General features: G+C 38.0%; 1 protein-coding gene across 2 annotated transcripts in view; it reads right to left on the reverse strand.

Annotated features, from left to right (window-relative positions):
- Positions 1-21,469, reverse strand: part of CARMIL1 (capping protein regulator and myosin 1 linker 1) — a 230,025-nt gene that overhangs the window by 118,323 nt on the left and 90,233 nt on the right. For both annotated transcript variants that reach the window (XM_067537570.1, XM_067537568.1), the window contains exons 4-10: positions 20,045-20,104; positions 17,698-17,819; positions 15,316-15,413; positions 14,904-14,974; positions 14,708-14,781; positions 9,555-9,630; positions 2,797-2,885 (exon numbers count right to left, since the gene is read on the reverse strand). In XM_067537570.1, the coding sequence (XP_067393671.1) occupies positions 2,797-2,885; positions 9,555-9,630; positions 14,708-14,781; positions 14,904-14,974; positions 15,316-15,413; positions 17,698-17,819; positions 20,045-20,104 (590 nt within the window). The remainder of the gene's footprint in view (positions 1-2,796; positions 2,886-9,554; positions 9,631-14,707; positions 14,782-14,903; positions 14,975-15,315; positions 15,414-17,697; positions 17,820-20,044; positions 20,105-21,469) is intronic.

A 21,469-nucleotide genomic window follows, 5' to 3' on the forward strand; every position in this document is an offset into this window, starting at 1 on the left:
AACTCTTTTATAATGAGGAGAACCAAGCTCAGGGGCTTGTGCTGATCGCAATTGTGGTAAAATGGCCCAGGGAGAAGTCAGTCTCTCCAGCAGGCAGGATCTAAGATGATTAAGGCTCTGTAGGTCTAAACAAACTCCTTAAACTCCCTCTTGAAACCAACAGGCAGCTTTTAAATAACTAACTTTTGGTTCAACCTTCTCTTTTCCTTACAGTAAAAAGCCCTTATTTCCCGGAATCAACAACTAGAGACAATATAGCTAAATTACTCAACATCTGTTGTTAAATTTGTTGTATCAAATACCAAGAACTCCCTTAAGGGCAAAGCTGCCTTCAGAGCACAACCTGAGTGATCGTCCTGTGTACAACAGGGAACACGTGAGCCAAAAGAGCAGGAATCCTCTCTCTGGATACGGAGTAGCAGCAGAGCCCTGAAACTGCCATCACCCCAGCAGCAGGGGGCCGATGGTGGTCATGTGCATCTTTGAAGTGAAGTCCTGATTAGGCTTTTTTTTTTTTTTAATTTTTAAATTGGGGAGAGATGAACTGATCAGATGTCAAGAGGGAGCAAGTAACCACACCCAGCAGCTTATCACAGCGAAGGCGTGATCATGGACTGAGATAATATTATCCCTAAAGGTAGGTGATATTGGAATACAGACACTTATTAAGGAGAATGCAGTAGGCAGCACCTATACTGTTTTGAGCTTTAACAATACTCTTTATAATTAATTTCCTCCTTTATTCTTCTCTTACCCCTTAGCCACTGTTATCAACACAGCATTTGTCTGTCTTCAGGTTTGATTCTACACTCCACCCTAATTTGTGTCTCCCTTCCTCATACTACCCATATCCCACCCACAGAAATTCCCCAACATGGCTCTCCTGCCCTTTGGACAAGGGTTAGGCTCCCCTGGCCATCTTCTGCTACTTTAAGGCCACAAGCCTTAGCAGACTAGAGAATCCAGCCCTCATTCTTCATGGTAATCAGTATTCTGGTTATTACATGCACTCCCATTCTTCCAATGTGGCCTACCTAGTTAGTGTACCTTATTTCAGGAAACTCACTAAGTTTCTACTGTACTACTTAATTGCCTACTGGTCATTCTTCCTTTTCAACTAAAAGCCAATATCTTTGCGGGATAAGTTCTGTCCCAATTACCCATGTAAATAGTTATCAAAATGCTGCTTTCTGCTTTATATAGTGAAACTTCCCAAAGGACTTTTTTGTTAAGGTACTACAGATTTGGGGTAAAATATTCAAAAGCACACAGAGTAACTTGTGTCCCATTAAAACCCAATGGGACTTAGGCACTTTTAAAATTTACCCTTGGTAGCATTTCTCAACGCTGATTATGGAAGTGGTCACAACTCACTAAAAATGCTTTGTCTGTAGCCTATGCCAAGCAAGGATAGCCAGTATCAATGGGATGAATACATTTCTTCCCAGCAAATAGACATCATAACCTGCAGGACTGACAAATACACTCTTACAGGCACAGACAGCTAATGCTGATCACAGCAGCGACAGACATGCCAAGTAGGCTGAATGTATATGGGTGCCACAAAATCAAGTCTCAGGGATGATTGTCGGGCAAGCTCTTTCAAAGTCAAAACCAGACCTATATATGACAAGTTAATGTAGGCAATGTGCAATAGTATCAAATTGTTATTACTATACATAAGGATAAAAAATGAATGATACACTCTGAATGATGGAAATTAATGCACTAGACAGGGGATCAGGAAATGGGTTTAATTCCAACCTCTGCCACAGACTTCCTGAGTGACCTTGGGAAAGTCACATGCTCCCTCAATGCTTGAGTTTCCCATTTGTAAAACGAGGCTGCTACTACTTCCATTTTCCCACTCTTTGTCTGGTTTGTCTATTTAGATTAATTGGAGCAAAGACTGTGTCTTGCTATTGGAATGTACAACTCCTAGCACAATGGGTTGGGGCAACTACATGCTACTCCAACGCTAATACACAACATACTTCAAAAGGGGCCTCAGCAAATCCTAGTTTACAATTTTAACTTTCTGGCTAATTCCTAGAGGTTTTAAGTATTTGCTGTGTCTCTCACAAGAAATTGAGGCAGTTAAGGTACTGATTTACTGCTGGAATATTTAAACATTCAATTACATAATTTATTTCTAAATGTTTTCATTTTTTATTACTATTGTAAGAAGTTTATTTTTTGTTTGCTTTTTGTTTGCTTTTAAAGTAAAAGTCCAGAGAAGTACATTTTTCTAGTTTGAATATTAGAATATATTCATTCTATCTTAACAGGCTGGGTTTCCCACCAACAGAAACAAAAAACACCCCCAGAACAGTAATCCTGCAATCTGTTCTCCAATAATATTCCTTATTGTAGTGAAGAAGAATGTTTTCTAAAAGATCATCAAGTTTTTCTATCAATACTGGCATCTAAGTTTTGAGAGGAACCATGAGTTAGTTTAGGGTCTAGGTTCAAAACACTTCTAAAACTCCATCTCTTCTGCACAGCTACCAGCTGTTCAGCCAGTGTCCAAGCCAGCTTCCTTGTTTGTCTACCTTATACTTATTTGTACCTTTACAATGTAACTACCTCATTTTCACAGATGGAAACACATATAGCCCTCACAGACTCCAATGGAGTTTGTAAACACCTACAACTGCTGAAAAATATGACCATGAGCTCTTTGGAATGGGGCTGTCATTTCTGTATTAGCTATTTTACCAGTTCTGTCATATAGTCTACTTTCTATGGTCCTATGAGTAAATAACAACTAATGTAACTTTTTAAAAAATTACTTACGTTCTAAGCCCGGCATTCTCTAATACCAATTCTTCCAATCGATTGGATCTACTCACCACTCTCAGGATCTGCTCACAGACATCAGAGGACTGCCATGAAAATGATATAACAGTATTACTAAAGCAAACAGTATTACATCATTGAAAATATACAGATGTAAGCTAGGAATAGCCTAGCATAATGAGGACCTGACCATAACTGGGTCTCCGAGGTGTCACCTCAATACAAAAATTAAATAGCAGCAGACGCCACAGAAACCTGGGAGGAGGACATAAGATGGAATCTTTTCCAAATGAATTAGTGCAAAGAACGGGAAATTGATAAGTGAGAGGCAAACTAACAGTGTGTCACTCAAGGGGTGGACCACCAAACCAGGACAAAACCTTTTCATAGCAAAACCATGTGATTAATAACATCACTTATTTTAAAACTTTTCTGTGTCCATGATAATCTTTTATAGAAGGCATAATTAATGCAGTGTAGAAATAAGCCTGAACTAGAATGACCACAAAATCAGAAACAGGAGTATCACAATCCAGATCCACACGGGACACATTCTGGCAGGCACACCAGGAAAGAGCTTTGTGGTTGGAGACTGTGCTCCATGTATTTCAGTGTGGATCCTCCTAACCCACATAGAGCCATTGTGCACCCCACCACGTTCACATTAGTCACGTTTTGTAATATGTAATTTACACGGGCAGATGTGGGATCCATGATGAGCCAAAACATTAGAGTAAAATGTGCTATTAATTTGCTAATGTTGGACTGGGTAAAAGTGAAAACAGAAATTTTGTGGTTTTCAAATTTTATTTTTACCCAAAAGCTATACAACAAATAATACTACCGCCTCACTTTTAGTTGAGCTTTTGTCATGGCCATGACTATTAAGATGATTTTGCCCAGGCTAATAAATCATTCCCCATTAAACAGGCCCCCGTGACACTCATATTGGGATATGAGAGTCTATGTTTCTACATGCTGTCTGACCCCACAGCTCAATTAATTCCTAGACTTAATTTCCTAGGCTTAATTTTTAACCTTAAAAAAGGCTAAATTTCCTAGACTTAACTTTTCAGTCTAATTCTCAACCATTTAAAAAATAAAACTCTACAACACAGAGGGGAGAAAAAACTACTTTCAGTCATCCCTTTAACTAATAAAGACTGTACTGGTGTTTTAAGGACTGTCACTTTTCTATCACCACAGGCATTGTCTCTGCACTTCGTTTTTAATAACTCAGGATATGATCAATGCTGGCAAAACAGTGTGGTTTAATCTATTTGAGAGAAAGGTACAGCTGTCATCTACCAAAGACAGTGCCATAGTGGGAGATGCAAAGAGCAGTACATATTACTGATTCTGGATTTGTTTTTCTTAAACTGGTTCTCAGTAATGTCATTATAATACGGATTTAGCATCAATCAGCTTTTGTATCACCCTTCTGATATTTTTGACTGCCACTTTGAGTGCATGGAATTAAAGCGTTACTGTAAGATGTGTGTTTACTTTATAGCTATACACAGCAACTTGCTAATTGAATTCAACCAGTTTCAGCAAATCAAAGACACTAGATTCCAATTGCTAAGACTGCATCCCCTGTGGTTTGTTTGAAAAGTTTTAGGTTTGTACAAACCCCGGAACTTCAAAGAAACCTCAAGAAAATTCCAGCAAAATAAAACAGTTTCATAAGAAACCATAGCTGTATCACTCTTTCCCTATATACAGGTTCTCTACTACACCCTTCCCCAGATACGGCCCCATTGCCCTCTTCATCCCCGTCCCACTAGCAACTCCTCCGGGTGCCTTTTTGCTGGGCCTCACAGATCTTTACTACGTGGCCAAAGCTTATAGTTGGTTGACTCACTGAGCCCACTGGCTCACTCCCAGGTTTTCAGAGATGGACATCAAGTAGGCTTGCTGTTATTAAACTCCTTCACACAGATGTCCATATTGGTGTCCTGAGAAAAGTACAATGTCTAACAGCAACCCTACTCATCTGTGGAAGAGGACATAGTCCTAGTGCTGCTAGTTTTGAGGTTTTCCACACTAAAAGGTTTCAGACCACTGTAATTAACTTAGTGATCATGAAAACAAAGAGCTAATTGTCACTCAAATTGAGAGACAAGGTGGGTGAGGTAATATCTTTTATTGAACCAACTTCTGTTGGTGAGAGAGACAACTTTGGAGCCACACAGAGTTCTTCCTTAGGTCTGGGAAAGGTATTTCCAGTGTCACAGCAAAATGCAAGTTGAAACAGATAGTTAGCGCATATCCTAAGGGACTATTCAAGGGACAGTGGCCCATTAACACCTCTGCAGTCATAAGACAAAAAGAGGGGGTTAGTAGGTTACAGGCTGTAATAAGCCATAAATCCAGGGTCTCTGTAGCATCTAGCAGAGTTATGAATTTCAACTTCCAGGCTCATCTTTTGAAAGTGTGCAGGTTTCCTTTTGGGAGGAGGGCTGATAGGTCAGACACTTTGTGAAAAGTGTTCACTCCCAGGAGCTCTATGTGGCTCGAAAACTTGTCCTTCTCATCAACAGAAGTTGGTCCAACAAAAGATACTAGCTTGCCTACTTTGTCATTCTAATTTCATAGAACCATAGGGTTTAGAAGGGTCATTTAGTCTACCCCCCTGCCAAGATGCAGGATTTGTTGTATCTAAACCATCCAAGACAGATGGCTATCCAACCTCCATTTGAAAACCTCCAGTGAAGGAGCTTCCACAACCTCCCTATGCAGTCTGTTCTTTTGTCCTACTGTTTTTCCTGAGATTTAATCTAAATACGCTATGCTGTAGTTTGAACCCCTTGCCTCTTGTCCTGCCCCCTGTGGCAAGAGGACAACTTTTCTCCATCTTTTCTACGGCAGCCTTTCAAGTATTTGAAGACTGTTAACATGTCACCCCATAATCATCTTTTTTTCCAAACTAAACATACCTAGTTATTTCAGCCTTTGCTCATATGGCTTGCATTCCATCCCTTTGATCATCTTTGTCACTCGCCTCTGGATCTTTTCCAGTTTCTCTATATCCTTTCTATACATTGATGACCAAAATTGGACATAGTACCCATAGTACTCATGAGGCCTAACCAGTGCAGAATAGAGCGATAAGATCACCTCCTGTCACTCGCATGCTATGCCTCTGTTAATACAACCTAAAATTGCATTTGCTTTTTTTGCAATAACACATTGCTGACTCATGTTGAGGTTGTGATCTACCATAACTCACAGATCCTTCTTCGGAGTGCTTCTGCAAATCCAGTTTATCCCCCATTCTGTATTTGTGCATTTGGTTTTCTCTCTTTAAGTGTAGCACCTTACATTTGTCTTTGTTGAATTTCATTTTGTTGTCTATATAGCCCAGTTCTTCAATTTATCAAGATCTCTCTGAATTTTAACTCTATCTTCTAAAGTGTTGGCAACCCCCCTACCTTTGTTTCATCTACAAATTTGATCAGTATGCTCTCCTTTCCAGATCATTAATAAAGATATTAAACAACTCAGAACTGATCCCTATGCAACCCCACTTGAGACCTCCCTCCAATCAGACATCATTCCATTAATAGTTACTCTTTGTTTGCGGTTGTTTAACCAATTATGTATCCACTTATTGGTAGATCCACCAAGCCCTCATTTCTCCAGCTTAGTCCCACATAATATTCTAATAAGTGTGTCAAAAGCCTTGCTGAAGTCCAGGTATCTGATGTCCACCATATTCCCCCTATCCACCAAATCTGTTACCTTGTCAAAGAAGGAAATCAAGTTGGTCTGGCATGATTTGTTCTTGATAAATCCATGCTGGCTGCTAGTGATTGCCCCTTCATCCTCCAAATATTTGTAAACTGAATGTTTTATACATTGCTCTAGTAGCTTCCCAGGTATCAAAGTCAGGCTGACTGGTTTATAGTTCCCTAGCTCTCCCTTTTTCTCCTTTTTAAAGATGGGCACTACACTTCTCCAGTCTTCCAGGATCTCTCCTGTCATCTATGAGTTTGCAAATATTATTGCCGGTAACGGAGATTTCTTCAGCTAATTCTTTCAGTACCCTGGGGTGAACAGCATCAGGCCCCGCTGATTTGAATTCATTCAAATTGGTCAGAAGATCTCTGACATGGTCTTTACTGACCCCAATCTGCAACCCTTCCCTTTTATTGTCTATAGTAACTTTGCTAGTCCTCCGGTCACATGTTATTTTTTGTGAGAAGACTGAAGCAAAGTAGGCATTGAGCAGCTCTGCCTTCCTATCATCTTCTGTTACCAGCTCACCTTCTCCGTTGAGCAGTGGACTCAAACAGTCCTTGATCTTTGTCTTTTGTCTGACATATCTGAAGAACCCCTTCTTGTTGTTTAATGTTTCTTGCCAGCTGCAGCTCATTCTTTGCCTTGGCTTTCCTGATTTTGTCCCTATGTGCTCATGCTATTCCCATGTATATTTTCTTTGTGACACGCCCCTTCCATTTCCTGTATGCATCCCTTTTGGTTTTTAGATAGCTAAAAAGCTCCTTGTGCAGCCACTTTGGCCTCCTGTGGCTCTTCTTATCTTTCCTCTGCATCCAAATAGCTTGATGTTCTGCCTCTAGTATTACATCTTTTAGGAACTGCCCACCCCCTTCAACTCCTTTTCTTCCTAATTGGTCTTTCCATAGATCTTGCCTACTATTTCTCTGAGTTGGCTGAAATCCACCTTTCTGAAGACCAGTGTCTTTGTTTTGCTGTGCTCATGTCCTCCTTTCCATAGGATCTTGAATTCTACCAGATCATAATCACTTCTTCCTCTCAAGTTCCCAGAATTAAAAATTTGCAGGACATATGTTTTGCTGTAATAGTCTTCCAACAGATACCATGGAAGTTAAAATCCCCCATTAGTACTAGCTCATATGTGTTAACTAATCTTGTTACCTGCTTATAAAATGACTCATCAACTTCCTCTTCCTGATTTGGTGGTCTATAATATCCTGAGTGTGAAATTGATACAACTACACTGCATATTCCAACTGCAAGTCAGACAAGATGGTACCAAGTAGAACTGGTTGAAAAATGGGGTATTTTACCCCATAGAAAATTTTGACCAAAAAAAAAAAAAAATAGTTGTCTAAATTTCCATATAAAATTTTGATTTTCAGCAGCAATTCAAATACCAAAAGATTTCTGCTGAAAACAAAGATTTCAGCTAAAAATCAAAGATTCCAATTTTAAAATGCTGCCATAGTACCTCATGGGAGTTGTCGTTTTGGATACTTTATGCTCCCACTCACCTCTATATGGCAGGTTCTCTAGTCAGACTGTCTCCTCATGATGCACCAAGGTCTCCCCTCTTGGCAAGAGGAGGTGGTGTATCATGGAAGATGTAGTCCAGCTGGGAAGCCTGGCCCACAGAGGAGAAAAGGGACATGAGGCACCAGAACTTCAAATACCATTAAATACTGCAGTGGCACTTCCACATCAAACTATTTGGTCTTCGGTAGAAATATTATAGTCTTTGGGTGCCCCCCCCCCCCCCCTTTTTTTTTTTTTTTTTTTTTTTTTTTTTTTTATAAAGAAAAATGGAAATTTTCCACAGAAAGCAGAAACTTTTTATGAATATTTTTGTTATGGCAAAAACTCAATTTTCCATCACAAACAATTTTGATGGAAAATTTTTGACCAGCCCTAACACTGAGCAAGCTTCTCTGAATATTTCTAACAATATATTTAAACTGAGACATGCAATATTACACTACTTCAGTTTCAGTCCTGAGTCTCTGAAGCAGAGAAACTACCAGTTGTGCCACATTCTTTGATGGTGGTTTTATGATATGAAATAGAACATGATAACCCAACCCAACCCCACCCCACCCCACCCCAACCCCATTTTCACTTTAACACCAGGCTTTGACGTTAAGTCTCCAAAGAAGAAAGGAAAGTGCACTTTCCATATTTATTCTAAAGCCTCTTAAGGTCATTTTCAGGTACCACAGCTTTCAGTACATCACTAGGAATCAGGTTTTCATGTAATGTGACACTACTGAGGGAAAAGCTACAAGCAAGTTTTTGAGATCAATTAATTTGCACCAGTTCACATTAGCAAAGAATTTGGCCCTTCATTTTTAAGATTAACAGACTCCAATCCCAGATATGAAGAAAGATTTTTGATTAAGATTAAAAAACAATAACTGCATCTGGGACAATTAACTTTCATTTTTTTAATTAAAAATTAATTTGATTTATTAAGTTTATTATGTCACCTAATAATCAGCCACTTTTAACAACTTCATCCAGTCCATCTTGTTGATTTGGTGGAACATTGTAATTATCTTACAAGATTCCATATGTATTATTCTGTTTGATTGTCTTCATTCCAAGAAAGTGAACACTTCTTTTCATTAGGAAGTAATGCAAAGTGAGAGCAAAGCCTACTTTTATAGTGCAGGAATAGTGCAAACATAATCCAAATATCCACTGCCCCTCCAATGGGTGAGTGAGCTTCCAGGTTGCTCTGAAAATGGTTTCTTATTTAGTCATACAATACCGCTGAAAACAGCTACAAATAAGCAATAAAGTATTTTGTGGCATCACTATATTGAAATGAAGTTTGTAACTTCATTAACTAACTGTTATTGCAAGTTGATTTTTAGAAAAATTATTTTCCAGCAGACTAAGTCTGCTTGGTTTTCCACTGATGAACAAATGCATCTTCCTGAGAATTGTTACAGTATGCTATAAAATACAGCAAATCCCAGTAATAGCAGGTACACTTTCATTTTATTACTTACTAATTTCAGGTCCTTGGAGGACAGCTTTGCAAACCACTGATTGTATTCCAGGGCAGCAACTATAGGTATTAAGTCTCTAGAAAAAGAAAAACAGTTTTACACGCTGTTCACACTTATTGTCAGATTGGTCAGCTGAACACTTATTCTGACATACTTAAATTTACTTTCTTATTAGGCAATTATCAGGATTTTAAAAAGCTCTGCTTTCTAAAAATACAAATAATGGTGGGGAAAAATCAATCGGATTTGGTCTGACTTGACTTAATTTTAATATGAACTTTTTGACTGGTCAAATAATATCCATATGAATATTTAAACCACGAAATTGTCAGAGCTGCCATTCCTAGTCTTACCATTACTTTTCCTTCAGCCTGTGACATATTTAAGCTTCTTAATCACCATTAATTATAGTTAAGCATGATACTAAAAGCTTTTTGGCAGCCTGGTGATTTAATATAATTCTGTGACTGACTGATTCTAGTCAACATCTCCCTGTCTCTTCTCTCAACTCATATCCCCCAAGGAAACAGGGGCCATGCAAAAGGATAATGTAACTTTCAGCACAAACCCTCTCCTAATTGTAAAAGGGATTTCACAAATTAAATTCTAAATGATTCCCGTTTCCTTATTCCAAGCCTCTTAATTTGATCTGCTCTCCTTCTGGTAGTTTCTCCACAAATAAATACTAATAAAGGCATGCTGTAAAACCTTTGCATGCAACACTGGAGCAGAATAACATATCAAGTATTATCACAGCATTTAGTATGCTAGGTAGTACAATGCAGCAGTCAGATAATCTTCCCCTCCCCCACATTAATACATATGGAGACGCACACAAAAAGCAGTCACTCTAGAAACCCTTGCCTTGCACAGTAGAAACTAGGACATAGTTATTGCATATGAAATGATTCTAAATCTAACTAGTGCTACTGCAAACTGAAACTCAATCCTCATGGAACACAATTTGTAAATGTTAGCCTTTTAGATTGTTCTTTTCCAAGCTTTCCATCCAGGAGCATGTACCAGTAGGCATCTTCTCTGCATTGACATTCTTGCCAATATATACACAGCTCCTCTTTCCTTTAGTGCCTCCCCCCACCGTTTACCTGTTTTATTTCTCAGTTTTGGTGGAGGTATTAATTACACAGGAAGGTGGAGACTCAGATGCACCTGTGTTTCCAATGAATGTTTCAGACAAACATTGTCTAGACTATATTCTTTCGGGTACTGTAGTTTTTTATATTCTGAAACATAAGGCCATCTCTAATGGAATAGTAAGAAAGAATGGAGTTTTGCAGCAAAACAATGTTGTACACCAACTGTAAAGCTAATATACCAGATGCTTTACACGCTAGCTTAGATATAGAAATGTGGTACGCCACAAGGAATGGGCCTATTGTCCATGTTGTTCAATATATACATGAACCCTCTTGGTGAATTCATTTCCAAACATGTGGTACAATATTAACAGCATGATGATGATACACAAAGATTTATCTCGTCCATCACAGTCTCTGCAATTTTGGTCTCAGCTGTGAAGGGGTATTTGAATATTGTTAGATGTATAAATCAGAACTATCTCATCCTCAGGCCTGGAAAACCGAAGTCTTGCTGTTGAGTAGAGGTCATCTATACAAAAAAAGCTTGTTCCTCCTTTGTGGTTCCACACTTGAATGAATCAGGTTAAGAACGCTGGCGTCTCTTTTGTCATTGCCATGTCTTGGAAAGCTATGCATGGGACATGGTACAATAGCAGACATGTTTCAAAGTTGTGCAATTTGTGTCAGGCACATGTGTTTATACCATAATGACCTCGCAACAGTAATAGATAAGCTTCAAGGTCAGAAGAACAATTGTTGCAATTCCTTCTTCGCAGGGCTTTCAAAATGTTATTTCATCATCGAATTACAACTTATTCAACATGATTGTTCAGTCATTTGAGCTAACGTGATCCTAAACAAATCCCTGTGTTTTAAAATTTTTTTGTCCCCTATAAAACAACAGGATGACTCTAAACTGACACTGCTGATTTATAAATCCGTATCCTTACTTCTTGCCCCTAACTATATTCAATACATACTCCTAGAAACTTATATGATTATTATCAGTAGTTCCGCTCAATCCACCCAGCTGTTTAGGGATCCCACCTTCCCGTCCATCGTGCCTGAAGATGGCAAGACAGCTACTTTTGCAGTGGTAGACCCTATTGTGTAGAACTTATTCTCCATGGAAATCTACCTAATTCCATTATTCACATTGCAGAAGAACCTTAGTGTGTTTTTGTTTAATTTTATTTTTAAAAGGTGCTTCTGAATGCTGTCAGCATCATGTCTATTACTTTACCTCATTCATTTCCAATCCTTTTCTTTCCTGTTCTTAATTCTCTTTCCCCCCTCCCCCATATTCATTCTTGAGGGTTTTTTTAAATGATATTTTATAATATTTTATTACATTTCTTTTGATTACACTACATATGCTATACAGTGACATCAGAACTTTTGCAGGGGGAAATGAGAAAGAATGCCAAATAAAATGATTAATTATTGATCATTTCCAAAAGTAGGGATTTTCCACAACTTTTCTTCACTAATTTATATTTAGCTGGTTGTATATATAAGTTAGCCTGTTACTACTTCACTACTGAAAAATAAAGGATTATTTACAAAAAGGATACTGTGCACTCTTAATACAAAAACACTGGAGGGAATGTAGAACATCTCAGCAAGTCTCAATGTCAAATTCACATTCATGTTTTTCAACACCTTTATCCCCCAATGTGTCTTAAAGGTGGTGAAAATCTAAATACTGAAATATTTTTAAAACCAACACAGAAGTGTCCAATTGAAGATTGCTCACACTTTCCCCAGACAATTCAGAGATTTATGGGACATTCAAGCATACTAAAATAAAAGCTTCCCAGGTGAATATTTTGCTACTAAACTTAAGCAAGCTCTTTTCACTTTTGGTTGTATTTTTTTTTTTTTTTAAATTAAACAATTTTCTGGTTCACAGCACAATACACCTTTGAATAAAACATCAGAAGGAGCATTCCTATGTGGCGAACCCTATTATACACTGCTACTGTGTTAGACAACCTTGGGTCCCATACCCCTATCTATAATTCATGAAATTTTATGCTGACTTCTAGCAAAAATGTGTACCTGTGAAATAGGTTTAACAGAAATACTTTACATTGTAGGAAAAATATAAAAAGCATTTGTGCAGTGCATGGAATGCATGGTAATAACATCAAAATAGGGTCACCACTTCATTTCATGTCACCATGCCATATCACTGCACTGTTACCCCACAAGACAGGTGGCAAGCTGTAATAGTTTTCCTGGCATTTTAGTGATCCTGAAAGTCTAGTCTGAAGGATATATGATAGCACTGTAAAAATCAAGGGTCTCACTAAAGTTGTAAAATATTGTTACTTATTCATAGTATCCTCAGTGTCCTAGACATATTACAAAACACATACAAATATACTTTTTTCCCCTGAAAATCTTATATGCTCAGACTGTGATCTCAGACCACACAACTCATATCTTTAATTGATGCTGTAACATCTTGGCTAACATCATTTTAGCAGGTTTTCACCCACAAGTTCTCTTGTAGCTAATTTCCAAATGTTAGGGTGCTGCAGTGATCTTGTCCTGTCATCACAATAGGCTTTGTGACTTGTAAATGTCCCTTAGTAACTATTAGATCTTTGACATGGAGCAGTAATAAGCCATGTTAGAAGTTATCATTTTAAAATTCTATTCTAACTGATTCCCCTTCTATTGATCTTTGGACCACAAAACCTAATGTTTCATTCTCTAGTGAATTTCTGCAACATAATTTCATATGTTCCAGTAAGTTAGTCAATTTTCTTTAGATCTTAGGATGCCTGCCATCCAAACCAGCTGATTTGTACTATATATCCTTCAGTTTTTCAAGTATTGCTTTTATCTGTTCTTCATCAGTAGGTAATACTTTTACAGGATCTTCCTTACTTACCAATGATTCAAACTTCTCTTCCATGTATGTAAGGAGTTCAGCCATTTTTTAATATTTTTTTCATAACCTCATCCTATTTACTGATGGACCCCTACATTCCCCTAGCAAACTTCGCACCTGCAGTACATTTTAAACCATTATGTTCCTTTACCTATTTAGCTTGTTTGGAACAATTCTGCTTTCTTGCTGTCCTTATCTTGCCTCAGCAAACCCTGACTGAATATTTTTATGTGCCTGCCTGCTGCTTTTCCCCTTTCCATAATAAGATTTTTAACTCAGCTCTGTGGCAGATTCTTATTTCTTTCATTCTTCTTTCAGAGAAACTGCAGTGTGCCACATCTTAATTATAGGGTCTCAAGGTTTCCCAGTTTTCTTCCATACTGGTGGAATTTAAATTAAATATTTCTTCCCGCTGCATCTGACATACTAAATATATTCAAAATTAGCTTTCCTGGAATCCAAGATCCTTACACTGCTGCATTGGTGAACCAAAGTTCATACTTAGTGGAATTCAAGCGGCTCTTAGTCATATAGTCCCCCCTATTATTCTCAATTAGTCCTTTCCATCAGTGAGGAGGACATCCACATGACTTCTTCCATTCTAGCTGGAGTCTCTACTTACTGGAATTCAACTGAACAACAGGTAACTTCTACATTTTCTGCATATTGCTGGCAAAAATCATTTCCCCCTTCTTTACACACAAGGCAAAGGAGACTCTGCAGCAACAAAAGCAACATAGTTGGCGTCTTTGCTTCATCTAGCATTATGTAGAGAGGCATCTTCAAGTTGTGGTGCCCCGGAGAGAAAAATATCCATTGGCTAATTTTATGATTAAAGTCAAATTTAAAAAGGTAAACTAAGGGGAAAAATATATAGACAAACTCACTGCACTACCCTCGTGGGAAAAATGTATGTAACCAAGCTCCAAAATGAAATGTGCTCTGCATGGCTTTTGTGCTGATGGGGAAGAACTGCTTTGTGGAAGCTAAACTGAAGGGTTAGGCCATTCCACCAGGCAACCCCACCTGACCGTGCTCAGACTGTCTCCATTTCACGGGGGAAGGGTTAACCCTTTAGGAAAGACTAGTTAAGATAAAGGGAGAAAATTAAGACTTTCAGAATATTATTATATTTATTGGAGATTGTTTACCTGTGGTCAAGATGGCTGAAGTCTTGCAAATTCAACTCCCTGGTATCTTGGGTCAGATAGATTGTATCCACATCCTGTTATAAAAGCACAAAAATGCATCTTCTCAGGAAAACTGTTTTTCTTGGTTTCACATTGTGCAGTCTTGTTTTTTTATATAGTTAGCTGAAATAAATCTCACTGTGAGATATATACTTACCCACTGTACCTCTTCCCTATAGGGAAATCCAAGCCAGTCACAAACACATGCATACATTTGTGAAAATCCCCCTAGAAATAAAATAAACAAACACTTTTCACTATAGCAAATAATTAAAAAAAAAACCAGTATGCACAATGTTTCAAAACTCACTCTCCTCCCCTCTCAGAAACCTATCCATTATATTGCAGGCAGATGCAGAAACAGACCAAGACTATACTATATTGTCTTCAATATATGACAGGTTGCAATGAAGCTTAAAAATAGTATCTTCATCCACCAATCAGGAGTCCATTCTATGCTAATTACACCTTAAAACTAAATTACACCTTCAAAGAATTCTGCCAGAAACAGAATTAAACTTCCTGACACTGATGATTTTCACATTTCAGCTTAAAAATTTCATTCTCACCACAAGGTCCCAGTTCTGTCACAGTCTGGCTGTCCCACAGCGCCTGGAGATTAGCCAGTCTCTCTGAGGGCTCCATAGTTACTTTTTTCATGATTCTCCTATATTTAAAGGGGAATACATGCATGATTTTAAAAAGTTTGTATATATGTGTGCACATATACATCACGCACACACAAATCTTATATGTGTTTTAAATATAATTGTATGTGTCTGTCTTATGTTTGTGCAGACAAAGGAAAATATTAGCATCTTTAATGCAACTCAAGTCTATTCCTCAACCCAAATGTAAAGTTGCAGAAATAGTAAGGCCAGGTCTACACTACAGACTTATATCAGTATCACTAAGTCACTCAGGGATGTGAAAAATACACTCTCCTGAGCAACATAGTTATACTGACCTAATCCCTAGTGTAGAGAGCCCTATGTCAGCAGGATGGCTTCTCCCGTCAACATATCTACCTCCTCTTGAGGAGGTGGATTAACTAAAATGACGGGGGGGGGAGGTCCTCCAGTTGGCATAGGAGCATTGTCACTTAAGCACTGCTGCTGCACCAATTCAGTGTGTTAAGTGTAGATCTGTCCTAAGTATTTATTCTTCCCTTCTCCATTCCAGTGAACTAACCCAGGACTCCTGGAGTGATCTATCTATCCCATTTCCCTGACATTTGCCAGAGCAAACGATTCAAAGCCCTAGTTCACTGAAGCACCATAGCCTCATGGCATCTCTCTGCTAATTCAAGGTCCCCAAAATATCAGGCCCCTCTGCCTTTATTCTTAAGAAATAATCTCATTTTGTCTGAAGGGAAGAACAAACATGCAACTTCCCTCTCTTCTGAGAAACTCTAGAACAAGTTAGTGATAGATGCTAAAGGAATGATGCATCAGTTGCTTTCCCCTACAGACCTATGAATGTCACCTTCCTTGGCATGTAAGCTATGTGGTTACAAAGCCCTTTGGATGGGATTATGGTTTTACACCAGTTTTATAACAGCAATATTAATTGACTTGACTTTGAGAGTCTGTTGATTTACACCAGTTTGAGAGCAGAATTACATCCTTGCTTTTTTCCCCCTGAACCAAGTTCTCCGTACAGTTGCACAAAATGCTGCAGTAATGCCATCAAGGTAGCCCAAGAGAACAAGGTACACAGTTCAAAACAATCAAATAAGCTACTGAGAAATATGCAGCTTTGAAATTCTCTTCCCCTTACGGCTACAGTAGCTGTAGCTATTCCTGCCCACATAAATTCACTTCTCCATTTGCCTTATGAGCCTGAAGAAAAATTGTAGTAAATAGTAGTGGTGCCTGTGTGAGTGAGTGAGAGTGAGAGAGAGAGAGAGAGAGAGAGAAGTTGAGTAACAACACAGGACGCACAGCATAAATGACTTCTGCTTTGTCATTTACATCTTTCTGGAGTGTCAGTTTTAAAGCTATTACTTGTGAAAGTGTTTGTCAAGGGGAAAACTATATTTTATATGGACCATACGTATGTTTGTTTTTTAACTCTTAGAAAATTAGGTGTAGAGTGCAGAGTAGCAGAGTCATAAGATTAGGGAGGGATCAATTAAAATAGGGCAAGGAACCAACTGAGAACAAAGTGAAGAAAACAAACAAACAAAAATAAAACTATTCAGCATTGCATAGGATGAAAGAATATAGAAAAGTAGGATGGAGGAGATAGGAGAAAGGAAACAAATAAGGTAGAAATAACTGGAAAAGATGAAACACTGAAGCAGAATAGAAAATGTAGACAAATGTATGAGAGCAAGTGAGAAAGACAGCAGTTCAAATGTTTTGCTGAAAGTATATGTTGAAAGGCTTAGGCTTAGTTTTAACAACTGGGTTCCCAACTGTGAAGTTTGAAAAATGAGCAGTGTCAGTCTCCCACGCACCACCACAGTTTGGTTTTTAGCCATGGATAAATACCTGGAAAGGAGTACCCAACACCTCAGATGTTTAGGGACAACCATTAGGGAAAAGAACTTACTGAAAACAAAAGGCTGGTCCCTCAGGTGTGCCAAAGATCTGGGAAGTGAGGGGGCAAAAAGATTACCTTAAAACACCGTTAGGCCCTCTTCTAATCCCTGGAGCTGCAGAGACCAGTCACTCAAAGGACTGGTTAGGCCAGTGGGAATCTCCAAAATTGAGCATGCTCCAGCCATGCCCGCCTCTATGCTAACTTCACACTAGCTGAGGATTCTACACTACTACTACAAAGAAGCTGAAGTGAAGGTCAGGCTCTGGCCCCAAATGTTTCTTACATCCCAAGGTATGTTCCTAATGAAAGGTGAGGACCAAATGGCAAGGAACAGCGGCTAGTCAGCCTTCCTGAACAATCTGGTAATCTGTACCTACTACAGGTGTCCAAAAAGGAGTACCTACACTGGAGACAGACCAGGGAATATTTTCCTGAGGCACGTTCCAATGTGTGCCATCACTTCATTCACATCTTCTGATGAAGCCATCTTCATGGAAACGCTGCATTTTTCTGTTTCAACAATCAGCTGCATAAAATATAGGTGAGAAAAAATATAAGCACTGTAGAATTAATTTCCATTTAAAGAAATCTTTGGAATAATAGCAATTGAATGTTAAACATATGCTTATTTATATGTTGATTATAACTATGATGTGACAAATGCTCCAGGTAAAAACTGCTCTCCGATACAAAACGGAAATTTATACTCAAAAGTCTGTTTTCTTTTTCTTTAAGCCAAATGTCTTCCTCCATCGCAGCATAAAGGTTTAAAAATGAACGGATCTCAGATGAAACTTTGAAACCAAAACTGAAAACCTTAGCAGTAGCTCTCTGCAATTTTAAAACATGTTTCAGAGCTTAAGAAAAGTACAGCAAGGCAGAAAAATACGCAATACATGGAGCCTGCCTTCTTGAGCATAAACAATAGCTAAGTAATCAACAGCTATGATCCTCTGGAGACACTCAAGGATTCTGATCTTTGCCGTTTACATCTACTGTTAAGATAATACCCTGACAGGGAGGAAATATCTTTGACATGCATAACAAACTCAGTTCAAATGATGTAGTGACTTGTTTAATCTAACAGCGCACTTGTATAGGCGAGGTGGTGGGGGTGTTTTAAAACAGAAAAGAGATCTTGCTATCCAGCTGTTTAAATCAGATTATGGCACTATGACATGAACTATTCAACAGTCTTTGGCTTTACCATTTGGCAACACATTGTATCTTCCTCTGCACAAGATAACCCTAGAAGATGTAATAACAGTCTAATGCATACATCATGACCACCCCCCTCACAATTTTTCTACATTATTTTTCAATTCCTTACAGAGATTTTAGACAACTGCTCTCAGAACCTGAACAAATGGACAACTTGTTTCCCCATTATGCACACTATCTGCAGGGAGATTCTAGCAATAGCCTCTGCTGTTGCTCCTCAGAAAGTTGTTATTGATTCAGCCAGTCTTCATCTACAGATCCAAATGCTTCAATATAGTTATTCTAAGTACTGCATAAACATGTCAAAAGTGTTAATTGAAACGATATGCTGGATGAAAGCGAATTTCCTCCCCATATTTCTGCCATTGAAGAGAGGCACTTTAACTTGTGCACCCTGCATAAATGCCACACACAAAAAATCTGCTCTCGGATCATCAGCTCCTACTTTAAACAGGATGACACCTCTTCAAAAATACTGCTATTGCATTTTAGCATCTTTCAAAAAAATACTTCCCCCAAAAAACCAACACAACTTACACAGTTTGCTAAGTGCTTCCTGACATCTACTTAAAGAAAAATACCTGTCGTTGATCAAGTAAATGAACACATAGAGAACTCAAAAAGCTAGACTGAAAACATCAAGTGTTAAAGTGTGATGTCTGAATAAAGTGTGATGTCTGAATAAAGCAACACACAGTGGTATGATATTGTAACTTACACAGACATTGATACAATCAGATTTGAGAACTCCGGCCAAGATGCTCAAGTTTTGTTTTGGGTTTGTTTGTTTTTTTAAGTAAACAATATATAAAAACACTCTTCCTTTTGGCACATGTAAAGACAGTTTATTTCAAACACATTTTTGTGATCCACACAAATATGAAGCTTTCCAAAAAAGAATGGCATCAGTTTCGCTGAAATTAAACTAATTCTATGTATGTAGGTGGTTGTAGCTGTGTTGGTCCCAGGATATTAGAGAGACAAGGTGTGTGAGGTAATATCTTTTACTGGACCAACTTCTGTGGTGAGACAAGCTTTTGAGCTTACACAGAGCTCTTCTTCAGGTCAGTGTGTAATTTAACCACCATTATTTGCCAGTGTTCCCCATAAAAATCCATAAACTTGCAAGTTGTGGGCTGAATAAACTCAGAATATCATTGTTCTTCATTATTGCTGGAAAAAATATCAGATATTACACATCAAACTTACATCCAATTAGTTCTGTTCTAACTGAGTTATGAAAGGGATGTATTTCTTATCTTCTTCCCGCCCACACATTTCATTTCTAAGCTTGACTTTTTTAATTACTATTATTATTGCTAGGCTTTACAAGCAGTGCAAGCGTATGAATTCAAATGTGCACTGTGGTTACTAGATGAGAACCTCTACATTCGATAACATTATCTACTTGATTAGCATGAAGGTTTAAAACGAAGTAGAAAGGAAACAATTGCATTCTAATGAAAACACTTCTGGTATGTACATCAGTACTTCACAACACTAAATCCTTTTGGTGCTGAAAACACTCACCTGACCTGGTTTACTGGAGGTTACTCCTTGGATTTCTAAGTAGCTGAAAGTTAGTTCCAGCTGTAATATAAAACAAATGCAGAATATAAATTCCTTGTTTTCATTTTTAAATATTAACCAAAACATGTGAAAATGCCACATTAATCACAAATTGAGAGGAATGCATCTGGAGTGATTAAACAAGGAGGTTAAAAGTAATTGTGTCTCAGCTGTAACAACACTATTGTGTACTAGTAAATATTTATCATATCTGATCACATTTTATATTAAGTGTATATTTTATATATATATATACACACACACACACACACACACACAACTTGTTATGGGTTTTAAATTATTAATAGATGTTTCAAGGATGTTATCTGACTGACTAGTCTGTGTTATAAGTGGTTATGTGCACATCAGTAGAAAATGTTATAGGTGTTTATAAGCAACCTCTTGACTTGTTGCACTCTAACTGATTAACCATTTATTAATCATTCATTAAACCTTTACAAGTGATTTATAAAAGCTCCCTTCATAAATGCAACCATTTATTTTATGGAAATAATACCTACACAGGACTCTAATACCATGTAAGACACCTTTTATGTAGATTAATCTTCCTCGCAGAATATCATGTTATACTTTTCACCAGTGAGTAGATGGGCAACATAATTTAAAGCTATTCTGCTCTCACATGGGATTGTAGAGTTAAGAGTTAAAATCCAGTGACATTTTTTTCTAATTATAACTCATCACTTCTGTCCCTCCAAAGAAATGAGCAATAGTCAGAAGAAGTTTGTATTTAGTTTAGTGAAATTGATTTTTTTTTTATTTGTTAAAAGCGTTTTTTCCACAAAAGGGTGAACTTTCTTTCCAGTCATTTAATTGAAGAGAGGGACAAAAGAATAGACATCAAATAGCAGCATCACAGCATGAAGCAGCCTGGAAAACTACATTTTCTGTTCATGAAAGGTGCTTCTCTACCAGCAATGGAAAGGTCATTTATTTAGTCACAGAACCAATGCAGCCCAGGCAGAGGCAATGCAAGCATTCCCACGCTGCCCACACCAACGTCTCTCATTCTTACATGGAGAGATCACCATGTAAGAAATTCATTCATTTTCATGCCCATTCAGTTACTGGGTTCTTATCTGAGATTGCCAGTTAAGACCAGTTTTTGTGATGTGGACACCTATCTTCCTCTACATTCATTAGGTCAGCCAGCCATCAGAGGGCAGCCTTGATCACTAGTGACTTACACTGGATTCAAACCATACATTTAACAGTGAAAGATTCCATATCCCTATTGCTAATCCAAAATCGAGTCACCCAGTTCCCTAGAACCTTGAAACATTTTAAGAGTCTATTCAACACATTTCATAGTCACGAGCACAGGATAAACCTATTTACCCAACAGACCATTATGGATCCTTTTTG

The sequence above is a fragment of the Emydura macquarii genome, unplaced genomic scaffold (genome assembly GCF_026122565.2).
Source record: "Emydura macquarii macquarii isolate MOO-44397 ecotype Brisbane River unplaced genomic scaffold, CSIRO-AGI_Emac_v2 contig_431, whole genome shotgun sequence".
NCBI classification, from domain to species: domain Eukaryota; kingdom Metazoa; phylum Chordata; order Testudines; family Chelidae; genus Emydura; species Emydura macquarii.